Genomic DNA, 19,346 nt, shown 5'->3' on the forward strand with positions numbered 1-19,346 from the left:
CCAGAGTGTATATATTCCACTATCTATAGACGAATCCAAGTAAAAATAAGAAGAAGACACACGACGGTGTTAACTTTGACAGATCCTACAGCACAGCATAGGAAGATCATTTTAAAATGCTTATAATAAATTCTAGAGAAATTGTAATTAAAATCTGATTAATGTAGGGTACGGAAAAAGTTCTGAATTACATATTGTCAGATTTTCTGGATATGATACACTGCGCGGCGTTTGTAATGTTCCCAAATGGGTACTTGCACAAAACTTCACGCGGCGAATGACTGTCGAAAGGTACGGCCGCGCTAAACGATACACCGCAATGCTATTCACCCATAAGAATCAAGTAAACGGGGTGCGAAAAGCGCGGCGGTACCTTTCCCGAAGGGTACGCCGCGAGCAATTTTGAGAAAATCAGGCAATATTCGGAAGCTTATCTCAATTTTTTGAATATTTTCCAAAAATGTATCTATCATACAGTTCGGAACTTTTTCCGTATCATACTTCAATCAGATTTTAATTACATTTTGTCTAGAATTTATTATAAGCATTTTAAAATGATCTTCCTATGCTGTGCTGTAGGATCTGTCAAAGTTAACACCGTCGTGTGTCTTCTTCTTATTTTTACTTGGATTCGTCTATAAGTTGAACTTTCATAATGGGTACTTTTTTACCCATTAAAGGGTACTTTGCCGGCACAGTGCATAAAAACTGATTGGCATCACTTCCAGTCAGTGTGAGATGCGATCAAAATCTGACGGGAACGCGTCCATGTCATCAAAAAACATCGAAAACATCGCCGTCGATTTGTCACTTCGGTTCCACGTGAACTGACGTTTTCGCTTTTCTCTTGCATCGTCGGCTTCTTGCGAGTCGGCTGCGGTTGTTCGTTCATTTTCCCTCCTGGTTTGATCCCGTTGAGCAGATTCGCTGTCGGTTGCCTCAAAATACAGTGATTTTTCGGTGCAGTTTTACGAGTGAAAAGTGTTATCTGAAATGAGGAAGCTGTTGGTATTTGCTTTGCTGGTGCTTCCAGCTGTTCTGTTGACAACAGACGGTGGTAAGTTGGCCGATATTTTGGAAGGGACTCGTGGGGGTTTACTTTCACTTCTACGTGGCATTTCGTAACTTCGGATGTTTTCATTCAAGGTTCCAGGTTGATGGCCCATGCTACGGAAGATGAATTAGACGAAGAACTGGATGTTGAGGTGGAGTCAGATGATGGTTCTGTGACACAGACCGATGAAGCCGAGACAGATGATGAACCGGAAACAACCAAATCTCCCGACGCTGATACCTTCCTTCTGTTCACTCGTCCTCTTCATTCGAGTGGATCTCAGCTAGAGCTTCCCGCCGGATACCCAGTGGAATTCCTTGTTGGTTTTACCAACAAGGGTAGCGATGACTTCATCGTTGAAACCGTTGAAGCTTCCTTCCGTTACCCAATGGATTTCAACTATTTCATTCAGAACTTCTCTGCCATACCATACAACCTTGAAATCAAGCCCAGCCACGAAGCCACCGTTTCGTATTCGTTCCTTCCATCGGAATCGTTCGCCGGGCGTCCGTTTGGCTTGAACATTGCTCTGAACTACCGTGATGCCAGCGGGAATCAGTTCTCCGAAGCCGTCTTCAACGAAACTGTGTCTATCACCGAGGTCGACGAGGGGCTGGACGGAGAAACTTTCTTCCTGTACGTTTTCTTGGCCGCAATTGTCGTGTTACTGTTGGTTTTGGGTCAACAGTTCCTGGGATCGTATGGCAAGCGCAAGCGCTCCCCAGCAGTTCGTAAAACAGTTGAAACCGGAACCACTAACACCAAGGATGTGGACTATGATTGGATCCCAGCGGAAACCCTTAAGAAGATCCGTAAGTGTACTTACAAGTTTTACCAAAATGCTTGGAATGGAAGGATTTGTCTCGGGGCATGTTTTGGGGCACATCGGGAGATAATTTAAAATTTATCGACTACTTGAATTCAATATTAATTGAAATGATCTGCAAATACCGTAAACGAATCATCTGACCAAAATTCAACATTAACTTTTTCTTTTCCTGATTTTCACAGAGAGCTCTCCCAAGGGTGGAAAAGTATCGCCAAAGAAAAGTCCACGACAGAAGAAATCCAAACGAGCCGCGGGTTCGGACGAGTAAGGAGCATAAGCATTTCAGTAGCCTTGTAACGTTATCAACAAGACAAGAAAGCTGGGCGTGAATTGCAAACCAGAATTGCAGCAGCTTTTGTAGCTGAAAGAACGTGACAGAAAGCTGATAGGAGATTATGGCTTGGACTATCATCGGTGATTAATCCAAGCAAAACCTCAATATTACTACAGCTGGAAATTATTTTTCAGTTCAGTGAAAAGATCGCGTAACAATAGTTTTAAGTTTTTCACAACATCCTATAGATTCTGATCACCAGGCATCGCGTTTTCTTAAAAAAAAACTAAAAGTTAACTATTTAAGTGTTTTTTTTTCATTTTTGTTCGCGAGTTTAATCAATGAAACAAACTTCCCCGTTTGATGTGAATGTGAGACTGGATACTAAGATAACATAAGCAGAAAACCAATAAACACACCGCTTGGAGAACTTGGTTTGTTGGTGTAGAACACGACAAAAGTAAAGCTTCGTTTGTGGAAGCTCTAACTGTCCAAGGCAGACATCCTAAGATGAAGAAGTTTTCATCGATGTCAGTGTTTTTTTTTGTTGCTTAAATTATTTTTACGAATTAAAACGTAGGAGAAGTAGAAGTAAAATCGAATGCATTTAGTTCACTTAGTGATGACCCTTCCTTGACGATGTCTGCTATTTAGAGTATCGATGATTTACAGGTAATTTATCAGCTATTCTGAATTCGAAGGTCACATAGTTTATGTTTTTTCTTATTTCAGGAAACTAGTCCGAAAAAGGTAAGTTTTTAAATGCTTCAATTTTAAGGATCATTGCTGGTCAGTTGGCAGCTAGACACAAACCAAGTCGGTCGCGTTTCTTTATTTCTCTCGCCTTTGTTAGCAGTCTGTGGAAAATGGATGGTGTGCGTAAAAACACATTGGTAATAGATTTTAGTGTGCTCCCAGTTCGCCCAGATGCTGGAAAAGTGAAGCAGTTTTTGGAGACTGAAATAAAACTTCAGTATACAGATGTGAAAAGCATACAGTTGCATAACTCTCGCAACTGTGTGCTCATAGAAATGCATTCAGCAGAAATTGTGTCACGTTATCAGACGGAGCACAACTGGAAGCGAATAATGCATTGTGGAAAAGTGAGTTTCGTATTCCTGTTTTCGCCGACTGTGAGGCGGTGACCATTCGGGTACACGATCTCCCGCCATCAGTAAGCCACACTACAATAACCGATTTCATGTTGAAATTCGGTGAAGTTATTTCGATCAGGGATGAAACGTGGAAACACTATTTTCCCGGAATATCGAACGGGGTGCGTGTGATAAGGATGAATTTGCTCCGACACATTCCATCGTTCATCACTATTGCAAACGAAACTACTATGGTAACATACAAAAACCAGCCCAAATCCTGTATGCAATGTAGCCAACCTGCCCATCGGGGAGCAAAATGTAAAGATGTCTCCACATTCACTGGGAATAAAACTCCATCAGCAGCTCCATCATCAACCAAGCCATCCGACGAGTTGTTTACACAAGCCGATTTTCCTCCCGTGAACAATGAACTACAAACATTATCGCCGCCGAACGAATCTATTGTTGAAGAACGACGACAAGAGAAGGAAGACGAATGGACAGACATAGACGAACACACATCGAGCTCATCTGCCGACTACACTGAGGTTACACACAAGCGACGGCGTTCAAAAAGGAAGGAAGAAAATGAATCCAAAAAAGTTTGCGGTGATCAGTGTTCCTCAAGCACGGAACACAACGACAGGGTTGTTTATGTTGCACGCAAAGAAAGAATATTATTGAAGAAAAATAAAAGCGGGACGGGTTACACCAGAAATTGGTAATCAAGATTTTGGCTCTGTAAAGCTGGTTACGGCGAGTGAGCCTTTAAATAAACGTATTTGAAAAAAAAAAAAAAAGGATCATTGCTGTTGGATTGAATTTAACAACTTATTGGCACTTGTTCAAGCTTTTTTTTCAATACGCGAATCAAACTCATTTTTTGCCTTTCTCGTACAACAAAGTGGTTCCGAAATGCAATCATTTTTCCCAAAAACGAACTTTTTATATAAGCCTCGGAGACCCATACCAATCGACCCAGCTCGATGAACTGTGTATTTTTGTCTGTCTCTCGACTCGAAGGAAATTCAGACTCCAGTATTTAAAACGAGATAAAACTACTCAACCTCCCACGGCGATTGAACGAGTAAAGTAACAAATTAATCGCCTACCAAAGGGCGGAGTTCATGGGTTGAGTGACAACATAACGAATGAAATCGCACTGTACGTCAAGCTGCCTATCTATCAGGCGCTCTTGCCCTTGCGAGAAGTTGTTCCATAACCAGCTAATAACGATGGGATATCAGTCAATTTCCCGTATCCATCGAATCTGCTTTGGCAACATTTCACACCTTTTCTCTCTACCCAACTATGTGTATCAGAATTATTATTATAGAGTTTTGACGCTTCCTCAGCAAACGTGCTGGGAATTTTCACCTACCCCAGGCAATCTGAATGCCAAAAGGGATTAGGCTCTGTGGATCACATTCGTTGTGGTGGTTCAGGAATCTTACGATGCTGCATGTTCCAAGAACCACTGTCTTTTGGGTACTATGAAGGTTATGAGATACAGGGGTTAGGCAAAATGATTGAGATAGGCAAAATTTGGCCAAAACTCAAATCCTTAAAACTTTTTGAAAAATTGATGAAATTGGACAAAACCGGAAGCATTCGACGGCAAATTTAATCAAGATTTAGGAACATGTGCGGTCACGAATACTGGCCACCGGACACCGGAGATGTTCCGGATTTTCGGAGGCAATGTCAAAAACACATTTTTTCTGCCGCTCGTATTTTTGTGTGGTTTGAAGTTACATCGATATACATTATTTTCCTAGAAACTAAATCTTATTGAAAATTGAATGCGGGCTGTTGCGCTAAGATCCGTTGAAAAACATCCGAGATATGGCCATTTCAGTAAACCTGGTTCCGGATACTATGGTCAATTATGTGTCTCCTTCCAATCACGTATATATTGTCCGGTACCATATCAATATGGGTATCAAACTTCAAGATTTTTCATGGAGATGCTTCAGGAAGCATATTCAGGACGATCAGTTGCCCTGACCACTCTGAAGTAGGTTCCAGGTGCCCCGGGGGAAGTGGCCAATTTGAAAAACGTTCAAAACATATCAATATGGGTATCAAACTTCAAGATTTTTCATGAAGATGCTTCAGGAAGCATATTCAGGATGGTCAGTTCCTTTGACCACTCTGTAGTAGGTTCCAGGTGCCCCGGGGGAAGTGGCCAATTTGAAAAACGTTCAGAACCCTATCAATATGGGTATCAAACTTCAAGATTTTTCATGGAGATGCTTCAGGAAGCATATTCAGGACGATCAGTTGCCCTGACCACTCTGTATTAGGTTCCAGGTGCCCCAGGGGGAAGTGGCCAATTTGAAAAACGTTCAGAACCCTATCAATATGGGTATCAAACTTCAAGATTTTTCATGAAGATGCTTCAGGAAGCATATTCAGGATGGTCAGTTCCTCTGACCACTCTTTAGTAGGTTCCAGGTGCCCCGGGGGAAGTGACCAATTTGAAAAACGTTCAGAACCCTATCAATATGGGTATCAAACTTCAAGATTTTTCATGAAGATGCTTCAGGAAGCATATTCAGGATGGTCAGTTCCTCTGACCACTCTGTAGTAGGTTCCAGGTGCCCCGGGGGAAGTGGCCAATTTGAGAAACGTTCAGAACCCTATCAATATGGGTATTAACCTTCAAGATTTTTCATGGAGATGCTCCAGGAAGCATATTCAGGACGATCAGTTGCCCTGACCACTCTGTAGTAGGTTCCAGGTGCCCCGGGGGAAGTGGCCAATTTGAAAAACGTTCAGAACCCTATCAATATGGGTATCAAACTTCAAGATTTTTCATGGAGATGCTTCAGGAAGCATATTCAGGATGGTCAGTTGCCCTGACCACTCTGTAGAAGGTTCCAGGTGCCCCGGGGGAAGTGGCCAATTTGAAAAACGTTCAGAACCCTATCAATATGGGTATTAACCTTCAAGATTTTTCATGGAGATGCTTCAGGAAGCATATTCAGGACGATCAGTTGCCCTGACCACTCTGAAGTAGGTTCCAGGTGCCCCGGGGGAAGTGGCCAATTTGAAAAACGTTCAGAACCCTATCAATATGGGTATCAAACTTCAAGATTTTTCATGAAGATGCTTCAGAAAGCATATTCAGGATGGTCACTTCCTCTGACCACTCTGTAGTAGGTTCCAGGTGCCCCGGGGGAAGTGGCCAATTTGAAAAACGTTCAGAACCCTATCAATATGGGTATCAAACTTCAAGATTTTTCATGGAGATGCTTCAGGAAGCATATTCAGGACGATCAGTTGCCCTGACCACTCTGTATTAGGTTCCAGGTGCCCCGGGGGAAGTGGCCAATTTGAAAAACGTTCAGAACCCTATCAATATGGGTATCAAACTTCAAGATTTTTCATGAAGATGCTTCAGAAAGCATATTCAGGATGGTCACTTCCTCTGACCACTCTGTAGTAGGTTCCAGGTGCCCCGGGGGAAGTGGCCAATTTGAAAAACGTTCAGAACTCTATCAATATGGGTATCAAACTTCAAGATTTTTCATGAAGATGCTTCAGGAAGCATATTCAGAATGGTCAGTTCCTCTGACCACTCTGTAGTAGGTTCCAGGTGCCCCGGGGGAAGTGGCCAATTTGAAAAACGTTCAGAACCCTATCAATATGGGTATCAAACTTCAAGATTTTTCATGGAGATGCTTCAGGAAGCATATTCAGGACGATCAGTTGCCCTGACCACTCTGTATTAGGTTCCAGGTGCCCCAGGGGGAAGTGGCCAATTTGAAAAACGTTCAGAACCCTATCAATATGGGTATCAAACTTCAAGATTTTTCATGAAGATGCTTCAGGAAGCATATTCAGGATGGTCAGTTCCTCTGACCACTCTTTAGTAGGTTCCAGGTGCCCCGGGGGAAGTGACCAATTTGAAAAACGTTCAGAACCCTATCAATATGGGTATCAAACTTCAAGATTTTTCATGAAGATGCTTCAGGAAGCATATTCAGGATGGTCAGTTCCTCTGACCACTCTGTAGTAGGTTCCAGGTGCCCCGGGGGAAGTGGCCAATTTGAGAAACGTTCAGAACCCTATCAATATGGGTATTAACCTTCAAGATTTTTCATGGAGATGCTCCAGGAAGCATATTCAGGACGATCAGTTGCCCTGACCACTCTGTAGTAGGTTCCAGGTGCCCCGGTGGAAGTGGCCAATTTGAAAAACGTTCAGAACCCTATCAATATGGGTATCAAACTTCAAGATTTTTCATGGAGATGCTTCAGGAAGCATATTCAGGACGATCAGTTGCCCTGACCACTCTGTAGAAGGTTCCAGGTGCCCCGGGGGAAGTGGCCAATTTGAAAAACGTTCAGAACCCTATCAATATGGGTACCAAACTTCAAGATTTTTCGAGGTGATACCTTTAAACAGTGATGGTTGATTCCCGAGAGAATCGGCAAAAAGCATTTATTTTCTCGCCACTCGACACACACTCGTCTATAGTTGTCGTTATTCGGATCAACACATGCGATCTCATTTTGATGAATTTGAGTGAACCCGACTGCAAGCATGTTCATTTATTCCTTAACTGTATTGAATAGCGGCTTCAGCCGGTTCCCGATTCTCTCACTGCCGATCGGAGCAGCACAGAAACTCGTCCAAGTTGAATCGCAGCTCGATAATTTTCGGCGAGCGAGTCCTATTTCACTCGTTTGATTGCAATCAGGCATGTTATCTCTCCATATGAATCGGATATTTTGACAGCACAACCGTTTGCACTACTCACGCCACGCATGCACTTCACGGTAAATCTGTTAATGTATATGTAGTAATACAACCATACAGAGGAATGACGACCAATATATGTACACGTTCCTAAACAATCCGTTTGAATTTAATTAAAATGGTATTCAAAATGCGTATGTTTACCGCACGGCTAAGGCTAAGTAAATGTAAAACATAATGTAGGGGAACTGCTCCTCGAATTCATTACATGTACCCGAATCAAAACCATCCGAAAACAAAGTATTGGTTTGCAAATTGTTTTATTTCTCATTTTTGAGATTTTTTTCAGCAGTAAGTAAGTTATCCACCATTTGGCACTTATTTTTTAAATAATGATTTTTTTATAAATTCTATCAACTTTGTCAAATCAACCTTTTTTTTTAAATTACCTGGCATTTGGTAGAAGGAGATCGTAAATGCTTTGAAAGCACTTGCCATTTGTATAGCGAAAAAAAAAAATGAGTATCGATAAGGGTCACACAATTCCCCGTATGACACACATCGCATCTAGAGTCCCCACAAGTGCCCTCCGATTTCCTGTCGCCATCGGTCTGCGATATATAGAGAATTTAGTGAGAAGCAAATTGTGCCATGGACATAGCGGTAAAATATTAATTGGGAATTACCAATTTGAAAAGCGTTCATATAAATATATATTAAATATTCTATATGCGACTGAAAACAAAAATGTCTTTGAAAAAGTATCACGCCACATGCTTACTGGCAATATGCATGCTGATGCACTAAACCGAAATGTGCGTCTCCAAAATTGCGAGGAAACAAGTTAAAACAAAGCCAATGTTTTGATTTGATCAAGTCAAACGATTGTTACGTAAGCCAATTTTCATGCACCCATTTTGTATCCTATTCAAGCAACGTACGCTTCAAAGCCGATAAAAGCAAAATTCTTGTTGCGCTAGGTACCGTCCGTACCGTCTAAGAAGCGTCCTTTGCCGAACAATATGAGTGAGAGTCGAATCACATTTTCATAATATGATCCTATCGAATGTCCCGAGACTGAAGGCTGGATCGAATCAAGAAACGATAATGAATAGCCAATGTTTGCTGCCGACTCAATCATCACACGATTCACCCGGGCAGCAATTACCACACACACGCGATCGGAGTATGTTTACTCATAAGCAGGATTCATTCGGAGTGTCTGCAACCACATCTGCTCTCAGCAGAGAAAATGAATCAGGCCCACTCATGCTCTGCGTCGATTGATTCGGGAATAATTCCAAAATGAACGTTCATTGAACCGAGTGAAACCATCACTGCCTTTAAATGCATTTTAGAACCAGCAGCTGTCATGACCACTCTGTAGTAGGTTCCCCCGTGACCGCATCGCGCCTCTTATTCTTGTACCGGTCGGATCATAATCGAGCACCATCTCAATCGGGTTATCGTCTGACATTCTGGCTACATGCCCGGCCCATCGTAACCGCCAAAATTGTACCATGTGGTAGCTCTCCTAACAGTTACAACTCGTGGTTCATTGACCTCCACCACCACCTCCATTGTCTTCCATCTGCACCCCACCATAGATGGTCCGCAACACCTTCCATTCGTAAACTCCAAGGGCGCGTTGGTCCTTCGCCAGCAACATCCAACTTTCGTGGCCATAGAGGCAGACCAGTCTAATGAGCGTTTTGTAGATGGTCAACTTCGTGCTGCGGCGAACTCTATTCGACAGGAGAGTCCAAAAGTATCTCCATGAAAAACCTTGAACTTTGATGCTCATTTTGATATGGTTTCGAACATTTTGCAAATTGGCCACTTTCCCAGGACACCTGGAACCTACTACAGAGTGGTCATGACAGCTGCTGGTTCTAAAATGCATTTAAAGGTATCACCTCGAAAAATCTTGAAGTTTGGTATCCATATTGATGGGGTTCTGAACGTTTTTCAAATTGGCCACTTCCCCCGGGGCACCTGGAACCTTCTACAGAGTGGTCAGGGCAACTGATCGTCCTGAATATGCTTCCTGAAGCATCTCCATGAAAAATCTTGAAGTTTGATACCCATATTGATAGGGTTCTGAACGTTTTTCAAATTGGTCACTTCCCCCAGGGCACCTGGAACCTACTACAGAGTGGTCAGAGGAACTGACCATCCTGAATATGCTTCCTGAGGCATCTTCATGAAAAATCTTGAAGTTTGATACCCATATTGATAGGGTTCTGAACGTTTTTCAAATTAACCACTTCCCCCGGGGCACCTGGAACCTACTACAGAGTGGTCAGGGCAACTGATCGTCCTGCATATGCTTCCTGAAGCATCTCCATGAAAAATCTTGAAGTTTGATACCAATATTGATATGGTACCGGATAATATCTACGTGATTGGAAGGAGACACATAATTGACCATAGTATCCGGAACCAGGTTTACTGAAATGGCCATATCTCGGATGTTTTTCAACGGATCTTAGCGCAACAGCCCGCATTCAATTTTCAATAAGATCTAGTTTTTAGGAAAATAATGTTCATCGATGTAACTTCAAACCACACAAAAATACGAGCGGCAGAAAAAATGTGTTTTTGACATGGCCTCCGAAAATCCGGAACATCTCCGGTGTCCGGTGGCCAGTATTCGTGACCGCACATGTTCCTAAATCTTGACTAAATTTGCCGTCGAATGCTTCCGGTTTTGGCCAATTTCATCAATTTTTCAAAAAGTTATAAGGATTTGAATTTTGGCCAAATTTTGCCTATCTCAATCATTTTGCCTAACCCCTGTAGTTCCAGCTCTCCTAAGGATCTCAGAAGAGACTTCAGGAAGATTCGGGTTGCTGAGATAACAACCGGAATAATACACACGTCCTCCAGGTGCCACACCTGCTTCAACAACTCCTCCGCCAAGTCGTTGTATTTCGTTATCTTGTTGGAGAATGTTGTTTGGACATTATGGTCTAGTGGTAGAGCAATGTTGATGAGGGTTACCCGCTTCATCCTTTTGTCGTAGACCACAATATCGGCCCGATTGGCACGAATGAGGACATCCGTTTTGATCTCGCGATCCCAGTACAGCTTCACGAAACTATATTACAGAACAGGGCCAGGCACATATTTGTAGTAGGCGACAAACTGGTTAACCAAGTTGTGCTTTAAAGCAAGCTGTTGGTGCACAAGTCAAGTCACATTGCGAAGACGATACCCTCTAGCACAGAGGTTCCCAAACTTTTAGATATGCGACCCACCTAGCAGAATCCCATATTGCTTGCGACCCACCAGGTACAAAATGCATTGATTTTGTGAAATTAGATAAAAATGAGTTCGCATTAGATTTGACAAATCATAATAAATTGTTTTTTATTCCATCATTGTATTTGTCACAAATTTCGTCAATTGTTTGGATTGGATGTGGATTGGATTTGAATAGAATTTGGATTGGATTTGAAATTTATTCAGATTGGATTTTAATTGGATTTCGATTTGATTAGGATTGGATTTGGATTGGAATTGAATTAGATTTGGATTGGATCTGAAATAGATTTGGATTGGATTTTAAAAAGATTTGGATTGGATTCTAAAAAGATTTGGATTTGATTTAGATTGTATTCGAACTGGATTAGGATTGGATTTGGATTGGTTTCGGGGTTTAGATATAGATTGTATAGGACTTCTTTCTACTTGCCCAAATATCGTATAACAAAAAAAGGCCGTTGTCCTCGTCAGGTTTGTTGTTCTTTAATCATCAAATCATTACTTAGATCCTAATTCAAAATATAGAATAGATTTGAGGGACAAAATAGTAACAAAATTGTGAATCAAGATTTGTCTTTCGCGACCCACCACTGAACAGTCCACGACCACCTTGGGGGTCGCGACCCACAGTTTGAGAACCTCTGCTCTAGCATCGTTCGTTCGTAGCAACGTTAGTCTAGGTGACGTTTTATTTGTCCTGGCGTCAGTCAGTATAATTCCGTATTAGCATTAGCATTAGAATTGAGCAATTCGGACAAATTCGTAGGTGGTACATGCAGGCCTGTGCGGTATATAAGAGTCTTCTCCATTCGGCTCGGTCCATGGCTACACGTCGCCAACCACGCAGTCTACGGAGGGTTCGCAAGTCATAATATCTATGTCGTCGGCGAAGCCAAATAGCTGGACGGACTTATTGGAAATCGTACCACTCATGTTAATCCTTGCTCTTCGTATTACCCCTTCCAAAGCGATGTTGCAAGCACGAAAGACCATCACCTTGCCGTAATTCTCTGCGGGTTTTGAAGGGACTCGAGAATGCCCCTGAAACTCGAACTACGCACATCACCCGATCCATCGTCGCTTTGATCAACCGTGTCAGTTTATCAGCATTTCTGTAGTACTTGGCGAATGGCGAACACCTGGTCCGTGGTGGAGCGTTCGCCCATAAAACCCGCCTGGTACTGCCCCTTGCAATTGGTGCTAGTCGACGGCATAAAATTTGGGAGAGTACGTTCCGCAATGTGATTGCGCGGTAGTTGCTACAATCCAGCTTATCGCCCTTTTTGTAGATGGGACACACGACACCTTCCATCCACTCCTGCGGCAAAACTTCCTCCTCCCAAATCTTGGTAATGACCCAGTGCTGCGCTCTAGCCAGTGCCTCACCACCATGTTTAAATAGCTCTCCTGGTAGTTGGTCAACCCCAGGGGCTTTGTTGTTCTTATGTAAAATTATGTGTAAAATTATGTTCTGCGCGCGTTCTCCCAGGTCCATCACCATACCGCCATCTTCGTCTGCCACATCGCCATTCAGGTGTTCTTCGTAGTGCTGCCGCCACCCTTGGATCACCTCACGCTCGTTCGTAAGAAGGTTCCCGTTTATGTCCTTACACATATCAGGTTGTGGCACGTGGCCCTTACGTGAAAGGTTTAACTTCTCATAGAACTTTCGTGTGTTATTAGCGCGGTACAGTTCCTCCGTCTCTTCACGGTCTCGATCTTCCTGCTGGCGCTTTTTCCTCTCGAAAATCGAGTTTTGTCTGTTTCGTGCCTCGTTCGCCCTCGTGCGGTGTTGCAGCAATCTCGCCCATGCTGTATTCTTCTCTTCCACTAACTGCTCACATTCGCCGTCATACCAGTCGTTTCTCTGATCCGGGGCACCGTGCCAAGTGCAGCGGTTGCGATGCTGCCAATGGCCGATCGAAAATCTCTCCAGCCATCTTCAAGAGACGCTGCGCCTAGCTGCTCTTCCGTTGGGAGTGCCACTTCCAGCTGCTGCGCGAGTTCGCGTTCTCGCGTTTGGGATTTCTTTTTAAAAAAGACCCAAGTCGATTGACTACTAAACTTAAACTGATTTATTGTCTTAATGTAACCTACCACCTAACCTAATAATGCCATATCAGCAACCTACACCTGGCCTCGATACCAATCGATGATACTGCTGACCGAGCTCCATGCCGTCGCCGTTGCCGAGGGCACCCAAATCGCTGACGTCGGTGGTGCCATTGATGGAATGTGCTAAGTCCGGGTGGCCGGGCGTTAACTCGACCTTCCTTAGAGATGAACCTCCTGGTTCATAGTATCCACTATGGAAAAGGTTTTGAAATTTCCCAAGCCCTGCCTAGGCTCCTTTGCTCCATGATGTTCCTTGTTGCTTGGTACCGTCTGCAGCTTGATCTTGGAATACTGAAGAAAATAGCAATACCGATTATGATGGGGAGGATTGCAATTCCTCCAAACAGTGGCCAATGTGGAAAATGTAGGCTTTTGGTTTCCAAGCGAAGTAGATCCAACTCCTTTCGGGTTTCTGACTGGAGTTTGTGGAGATGTTCCATGCTGAGGTTCAAAACGTCTCCGTTTTTAGAGATGGTTATCCCGTCCAAAGGGAGATATATCGGTTTTCCGGCAATGTTTCTGGTTTTACTTGTGTATGGGACACCATTGATCTGTATGGTGCAATTCTCGTACTGGATTAAATACGATCCGGAGAGGATCCTCTCAGAACCGCTGCAATCGGATGAAAAGGTGAAGTTTTGGCGGTGTTGACAAGTATATGGTGTGTGTCAATTGAAATGACTTCTTGTTGGATAGGGTTTGATGTATAGTTGCAGACAGCTGTTTTTCCGTCCAAGAGATTGGGTATACATGAGGAATCGGCTACTTCAGTATCTTCCAAATTGTAAATTGTTGGTTCTAGCGTGTGGACTGTAAATTTTTCAGATGGGTGGATTAAGAAATATTTCTTGGTCGTGTGTATTTGTTGTCGATTGTGGAAGGTTGGGCAAACAAGGATCTTATGAAAAACTCGAGGATCCAATTTCGGCAATTTGATGAACAGTATGATCTCCTGGTTGTTGGTGGCTATTGAAGTAGTGGCATAGGTGACAACTTCGGCTGACGAATGGACAGTTACATTTTCCCTCTCTAAATCTTTCCTAAACATTTCCTTCTCATTTTTAGTTAATATTTTCCCATTTAAAATCCCTAATTTAGCTAACATTATCGTATCTATTATATCTCCAATTTTCTCGTTTAAATCTTTAAGGTTAAAGAGAATGTTTATTGAATATAGCTCTGAAGATTTGTTCTTGAATAACTGGATAGCTTCTTTAGTCTTGAAAACGGATTCCTTTAGCTGAAGAGTCATTTCTCTGTTAATTTTGACTTGCTTGTTATTATTGTAGATGAGATTGTTAATGCTATTGTTAATCAATTTTAAATCATTTGCATCAGGTGACCCAGCAATAAATTTCCAAACAGTTCCTACAGCATCCCATCTTCTTTGCCTTCTAATAGGGATTATACTTTCCAAAGACTTATTAATTTCATCGAATTTTGTAGTATTATTTCCGAAAATTGGTTTTATCTATTTCATCAAATCTATTCCTGAGATCTACGACATGTGTTCTTAATGACTCTATGCTGAAGTGGTGGATGTAACGATACGATGAATATTTTAATCTGCTCATTCCGTGGTCGAAGACGAAAATAGGTTGTTCCAGTCGTTGTATGTGTAACGTCCATGCTTCTGTCAGTAGGGATGAGATTCTGAAAAGTTTGTTGGAGTTTGTCAGTCAAATTTGTCTGATTTTTATGTCGTTTTTGTGGACACGTCTACCGTCATCTGTTTTTATTGTGCTTTTATTGACCTTAGCTATTTTAATCTTTTTATATCGTGGGGTCGTTTTACTCTACGTCTTGTCTTTTCGTATGCGTCAATTCCTGCTTCAATTTCTGTATGTTTTGTCTTTTTGATTGTGACGTTTCAGGTCTTTAGTCTGTGTCGCCAGCAAATTTCTATAAACGGTTTCACATATTGTCGAGCTTTGAGAGCTGGGAATGACTACTTCGTATGGGGTATGTTTCGTGGTGGAGTGAATGGTGTTGTTGTACTTTATTATTGAAATGTCTATGATTTCTTGTAGGGTTTGATTTGGATTCTCAGCTTTGCTTATTCGATAAATTTCTAGTAAAGTCGAATGGAAGCGTTCTACGATCCCATTCATCTCGCTTCGACCAGTAGCCACTATATATGGCGTGATTTTGTTGGTGTTATAAAATTTACTAGCTCACCCGTCATGAATGACTTTTCCTGGTCCATGACCAAGGTTTCAGGGAACCTAAATTTTGATAACACTTCCTTTACAGCCGGAATAAGGTCTACAGCGGCTCTCGATTCAATTAAACGAGCTTGAGCATACTTTGAGAATTTATCGACATAAGTTAAGTACTGAAGATTGTCTATGAAAAGAATGTCGATGTGAGCTATTTGAAACGGTCGATTAGGTATTGGGGTTTTTTGGATAGGGAAGTGAATAGGGCTTCTATCATATTTATTTTCATGACAAATTCGGCAATTTTTTATAAAGTCATGCAATTTTTGAGAAAGCTTTGGAAAATAAAACTTCCTCAAAAGCTGCCATTTATTTTCATCTGCGCCGCGGTGCGCACGATAATGTTCTTTGTGTATCAAATCCCACTGTTCGTTCTCTTCTCGGACATCCTGGAGTTGACGTTGAGTGAAACGGATTTTTAACAGCTTTTTATCTCCAAAGTGAGTTTTATACACTTCCTGTAATTTACCCATAATTTCCTCAGTTGTTAAGAGTCCGTTTAACTTATTAACATCAAAATGGTTTTTCAATACCTGCAATAGAGAATTGTCGTTAATATTACTGATAAAAACATTTACTCTGGTGAAATTTTCAAAGGGGTGTTCTGTATTGACTTTATCGGGAGCTTTGTTCAAAATAACCTGGTGTCTAAATACATTAATAGAGGATTCCGTAGATTTGATATAGAAATGATCGCTATTTTCTGCTGAGTGTTGTGTAGCAGTCATGGAACACACTATTCGACTCAAAGCATCAGCAACCACATTGCTTTTGCCTGGCTTGTATTCAATGGTATAATCGTGTTCTTCCAAATATGCCTTCCGACGCTTAAGCTTTGCATTTGTATTTTTTGCTGATAGAGAAAAGTTAAAGGTTGATGATCTGTGAGAATTTTGAATTTGGAACCGTATAAATAGTTCCTAAACGTTTGTAGTGCCCAAAATATGGCTAACATCTCCTTTTCTGGTACTGAGAATCCTTCTTCGGATTTCGAGAGAGTTCTGGAGGCGAAATGGATAGGCTTATCTTTACCTGCCTCACCTTGCGACAAGACGGCTCCGATGGCGAAATCAGATGCATCGGTTGTGAGAATGAAAGGCTTGCTATAGTCGGGATAAATTAAAATGTCTGAGGAAGATAAAATACTTTTCATTTTCCTAAAACAGTTTGATTCCACTTCGTTAAATTTGATCTTTTTATTTGAGGTACATCCCTCCCCTCTCAGAAGGCTTGTAAGGGGTTTTGCGATTTTCGCAAAGTCCTTTACGAACCGTCTGTAATAGCCCATCATTCCTAAGAATGATCTCAGCTCTTTGATTGTTGATGGTTCAGGATACTTCTCTATCGCTTCAATTTTTTATGTTTGGTTTAAGACCCTTAGATGTGATGACATAACCGAGAAACTCAATTTCTTTATGTAAGAATTCTGACTTATCCAATTGAATTTTCAGATTAGCATCATTCAGCGCCTTTAAAATTATCTCGAGATTCTTAAGTGCTTCTTCGAGTGTTTTGCCAAATATGATTACGTCATCAATATAGACGTAACATATTTTCCCAATATGTTCCCTTAATATATCATCGATTGCACGTTGAAATATCGCGGGAGCATTCTTGAGTCCAAATGGCATACGAGTAAACTCGTATTTGCCATTATTAATCGAGAAAGCAGTTTTCTCGATGTCAATCTCTTTCATCTTTATCTGGTGAAAACCAGATGCCAAATCGAGGGTGATAAAATATTGTTGACCTTTTAATTGGTCAATAACATAGTTTATTTCAGGCATCGGGTACCTGTCTGATAAAGTTTTTTCATTTAATTTTCGGTAGTGTACGACCATTCGAACTCTTTTCATCGGAGTTCTTTGGAACAATCCATACGGGGGATGTCGAAGCGGAGAGTGATGGCCTTATAATTCCATCATCGAGAAGTTTTTTAACTTGTTTATTTACCTCTGTTGCATATGCAGCAGGGTATGGATAAACTTTTTGGTGGATTGGAATATCATCCGCGGTGTTTATAGCACACTCAATTACGGTACTGCAAGTCAGTTTTGCATCGGGCTGATGAAACACTTCTTGATGCCGTTCAATCACCTCGAATAATTTGTCCTTCTCGTCGGCTGAAAGATGAGCCGTTCTGAACATTTTGTCTACGTTGCTTGCCCGTGATTCAAGTACCAATTGTTGGGGTAGGCAACTGGATGGTCTTGGATTTGTTTCCAGGGAACTTGAGAATTCTTGAGAATCACTGTCGTATGGAGCAGTTGTAGTAACGTAGTGCTGGCGCGAATATACTCAAAAGTTGCTAAAATAATTCTCCAGAAATCCGTAGTGCAATCGTTAACCGTTGTATAAGTGCCAATATACCCGTCAAAAGTGTTATTTGAAGAAAAAACTGGTTATTAACCAACAATAAGTGGTCTATTCCGCTGCGTTGATTGATGCTTTCAATCTCCACCATTTGTTAAACTGTACGAACCGGCGGTGGCGGTGTAATTCCGTGAAATGAGTACCAGGAGAGATCTAAGCAGCAGACGTAACAAGCCAGAGGATGCTGTCAACAACAGTGAGGATATGTCTGTATCCCAACTGGCTCAGTGGATTTCTTCCAAACTCGACTCTACAAAGGAAGAACTGGCAACCAAAATAAATGAGCAGATGCAGAGTGTAAAAGCTGAGATCAAAACCGAGTTGGACCATATGCGCACTCAATTGGAGAAGTCGATAGGTGATCTTGCCAAGACCGTTTACACTAACAAGGAATCGATACAGGCTAATGTTGCAGCACTCTCTCGTTGCCAGAACACTAATGATTTGATAGTGAGCGGAGTGCCGTATATTAAAGACGAAAATTTGTCCTCCTATTTCGATGCATGGTGCAAACATCTCGGATATGCATCAGTGTCCCTCGTCGATATTCGTCGTCTCTCCAAGCTACCAATGGATGTGGGTAAAATTACAAAATATTGCTGCAGTTCGCGATAACGAATCAACGATGTGATTTCTACCGCAAGTACCTGAGTACGCGTTCACTTGCACTGGACCAGATTGGATTTCAATGTACCGATAGGATTTTCATCAATGAGAATCTCACAGCACTTGCAAGGGGAATCAAGGCGAAGGCTCTCTCCGCAAAAAGAGAAGGAAAGCTCAACTCTGTGTTTTCGAAAAATGGAGAGATATTTGTCAAAAGATCCGTGGGAGGCGAACCGATAATCATATCATCTGAGAAACAATTAGTCAACGTAGTTCAACAAATTTAACCTTACCTTGAAAGCATCTTTTTTTCTTCCAATCCATCCTTGCTCATCCCTTGACTTCCCTCCTAAAAGCCAATCTACTGTTTGTATGCCTTTTCCTAATAAGCGCTCTCTATCCTTCCAATCCATCCTGTCGGTTATCCTATGCATCCTTCTCCTGAAAGTTATCATCGGATTCGTGGCTGCTATGACGCTGTTGGGCTGCTGCTGGCTGGGGCTGCTACTGAAGATGTGTACTACTGGATGGTTACCTCAATTGATAATTGGAACTTGAGCTACATTAAATCGTTTCATATTTCTATGTAAATTATCAGAAGACTGTTATGTCATATAGGCACTTTTGAGTTATTATTTGCGTCAAAAAAGATTTATTTTTGTTTTCTTTTCAATATGTTGTCGTTTGTAGTTAGCTTCAATACTTTGCATTGTTTTAAGAACATTTTTTCTCTTGATTATGGCTGATCGAAGTAGTTTAGACGCCCTTACGAATATTTGTTTACCAGGTATAGTCTTGAGATCTG

At 41.8% G+C, this 19,346-nt stretch overlaps 1 protein-coding gene across 1 annotated transcript; it reads left to right on the top strand.

Annotated features, from left to right (window-relative positions):
* The first annotated feature begins 839 nt into the window (after positions 1-839).
* On the top strand, positions 840-2,754 carry LOC134205077 (translocon-associated protein subunit alpha). Its single transcript, XM_062679977.1, has 3 exons — positions 840-1,057; positions 1,147-1,866; positions 2,066-2,754. The coding sequence occupies exons 1-3, from the start codon at positions 994-996 to the stop codon at positions 2,149-2,151; spliced, it is 870 nt and encodes a 289-aa protein (XP_062535961.1). The 5' UTR covers positions 840-993; the 3' UTR covers positions 2,152-2,754.
* Positions 2,755-19,346: the final 16,592 nt, after the last annotated feature.

This window comes from Armigeres subalbatus, chromosome 1 (genome assembly GCF_024139115.2).
Source record: "Armigeres subalbatus isolate Guangzhou_Male chromosome 1, GZ_Asu_2, whole genome shotgun sequence".
In the NCBI taxonomy this organism is placed as follows: Eukaryota; Metazoa; Arthropoda; class Insecta; order Diptera; family Culicidae; genus Armigeres; species Armigeres subalbatus.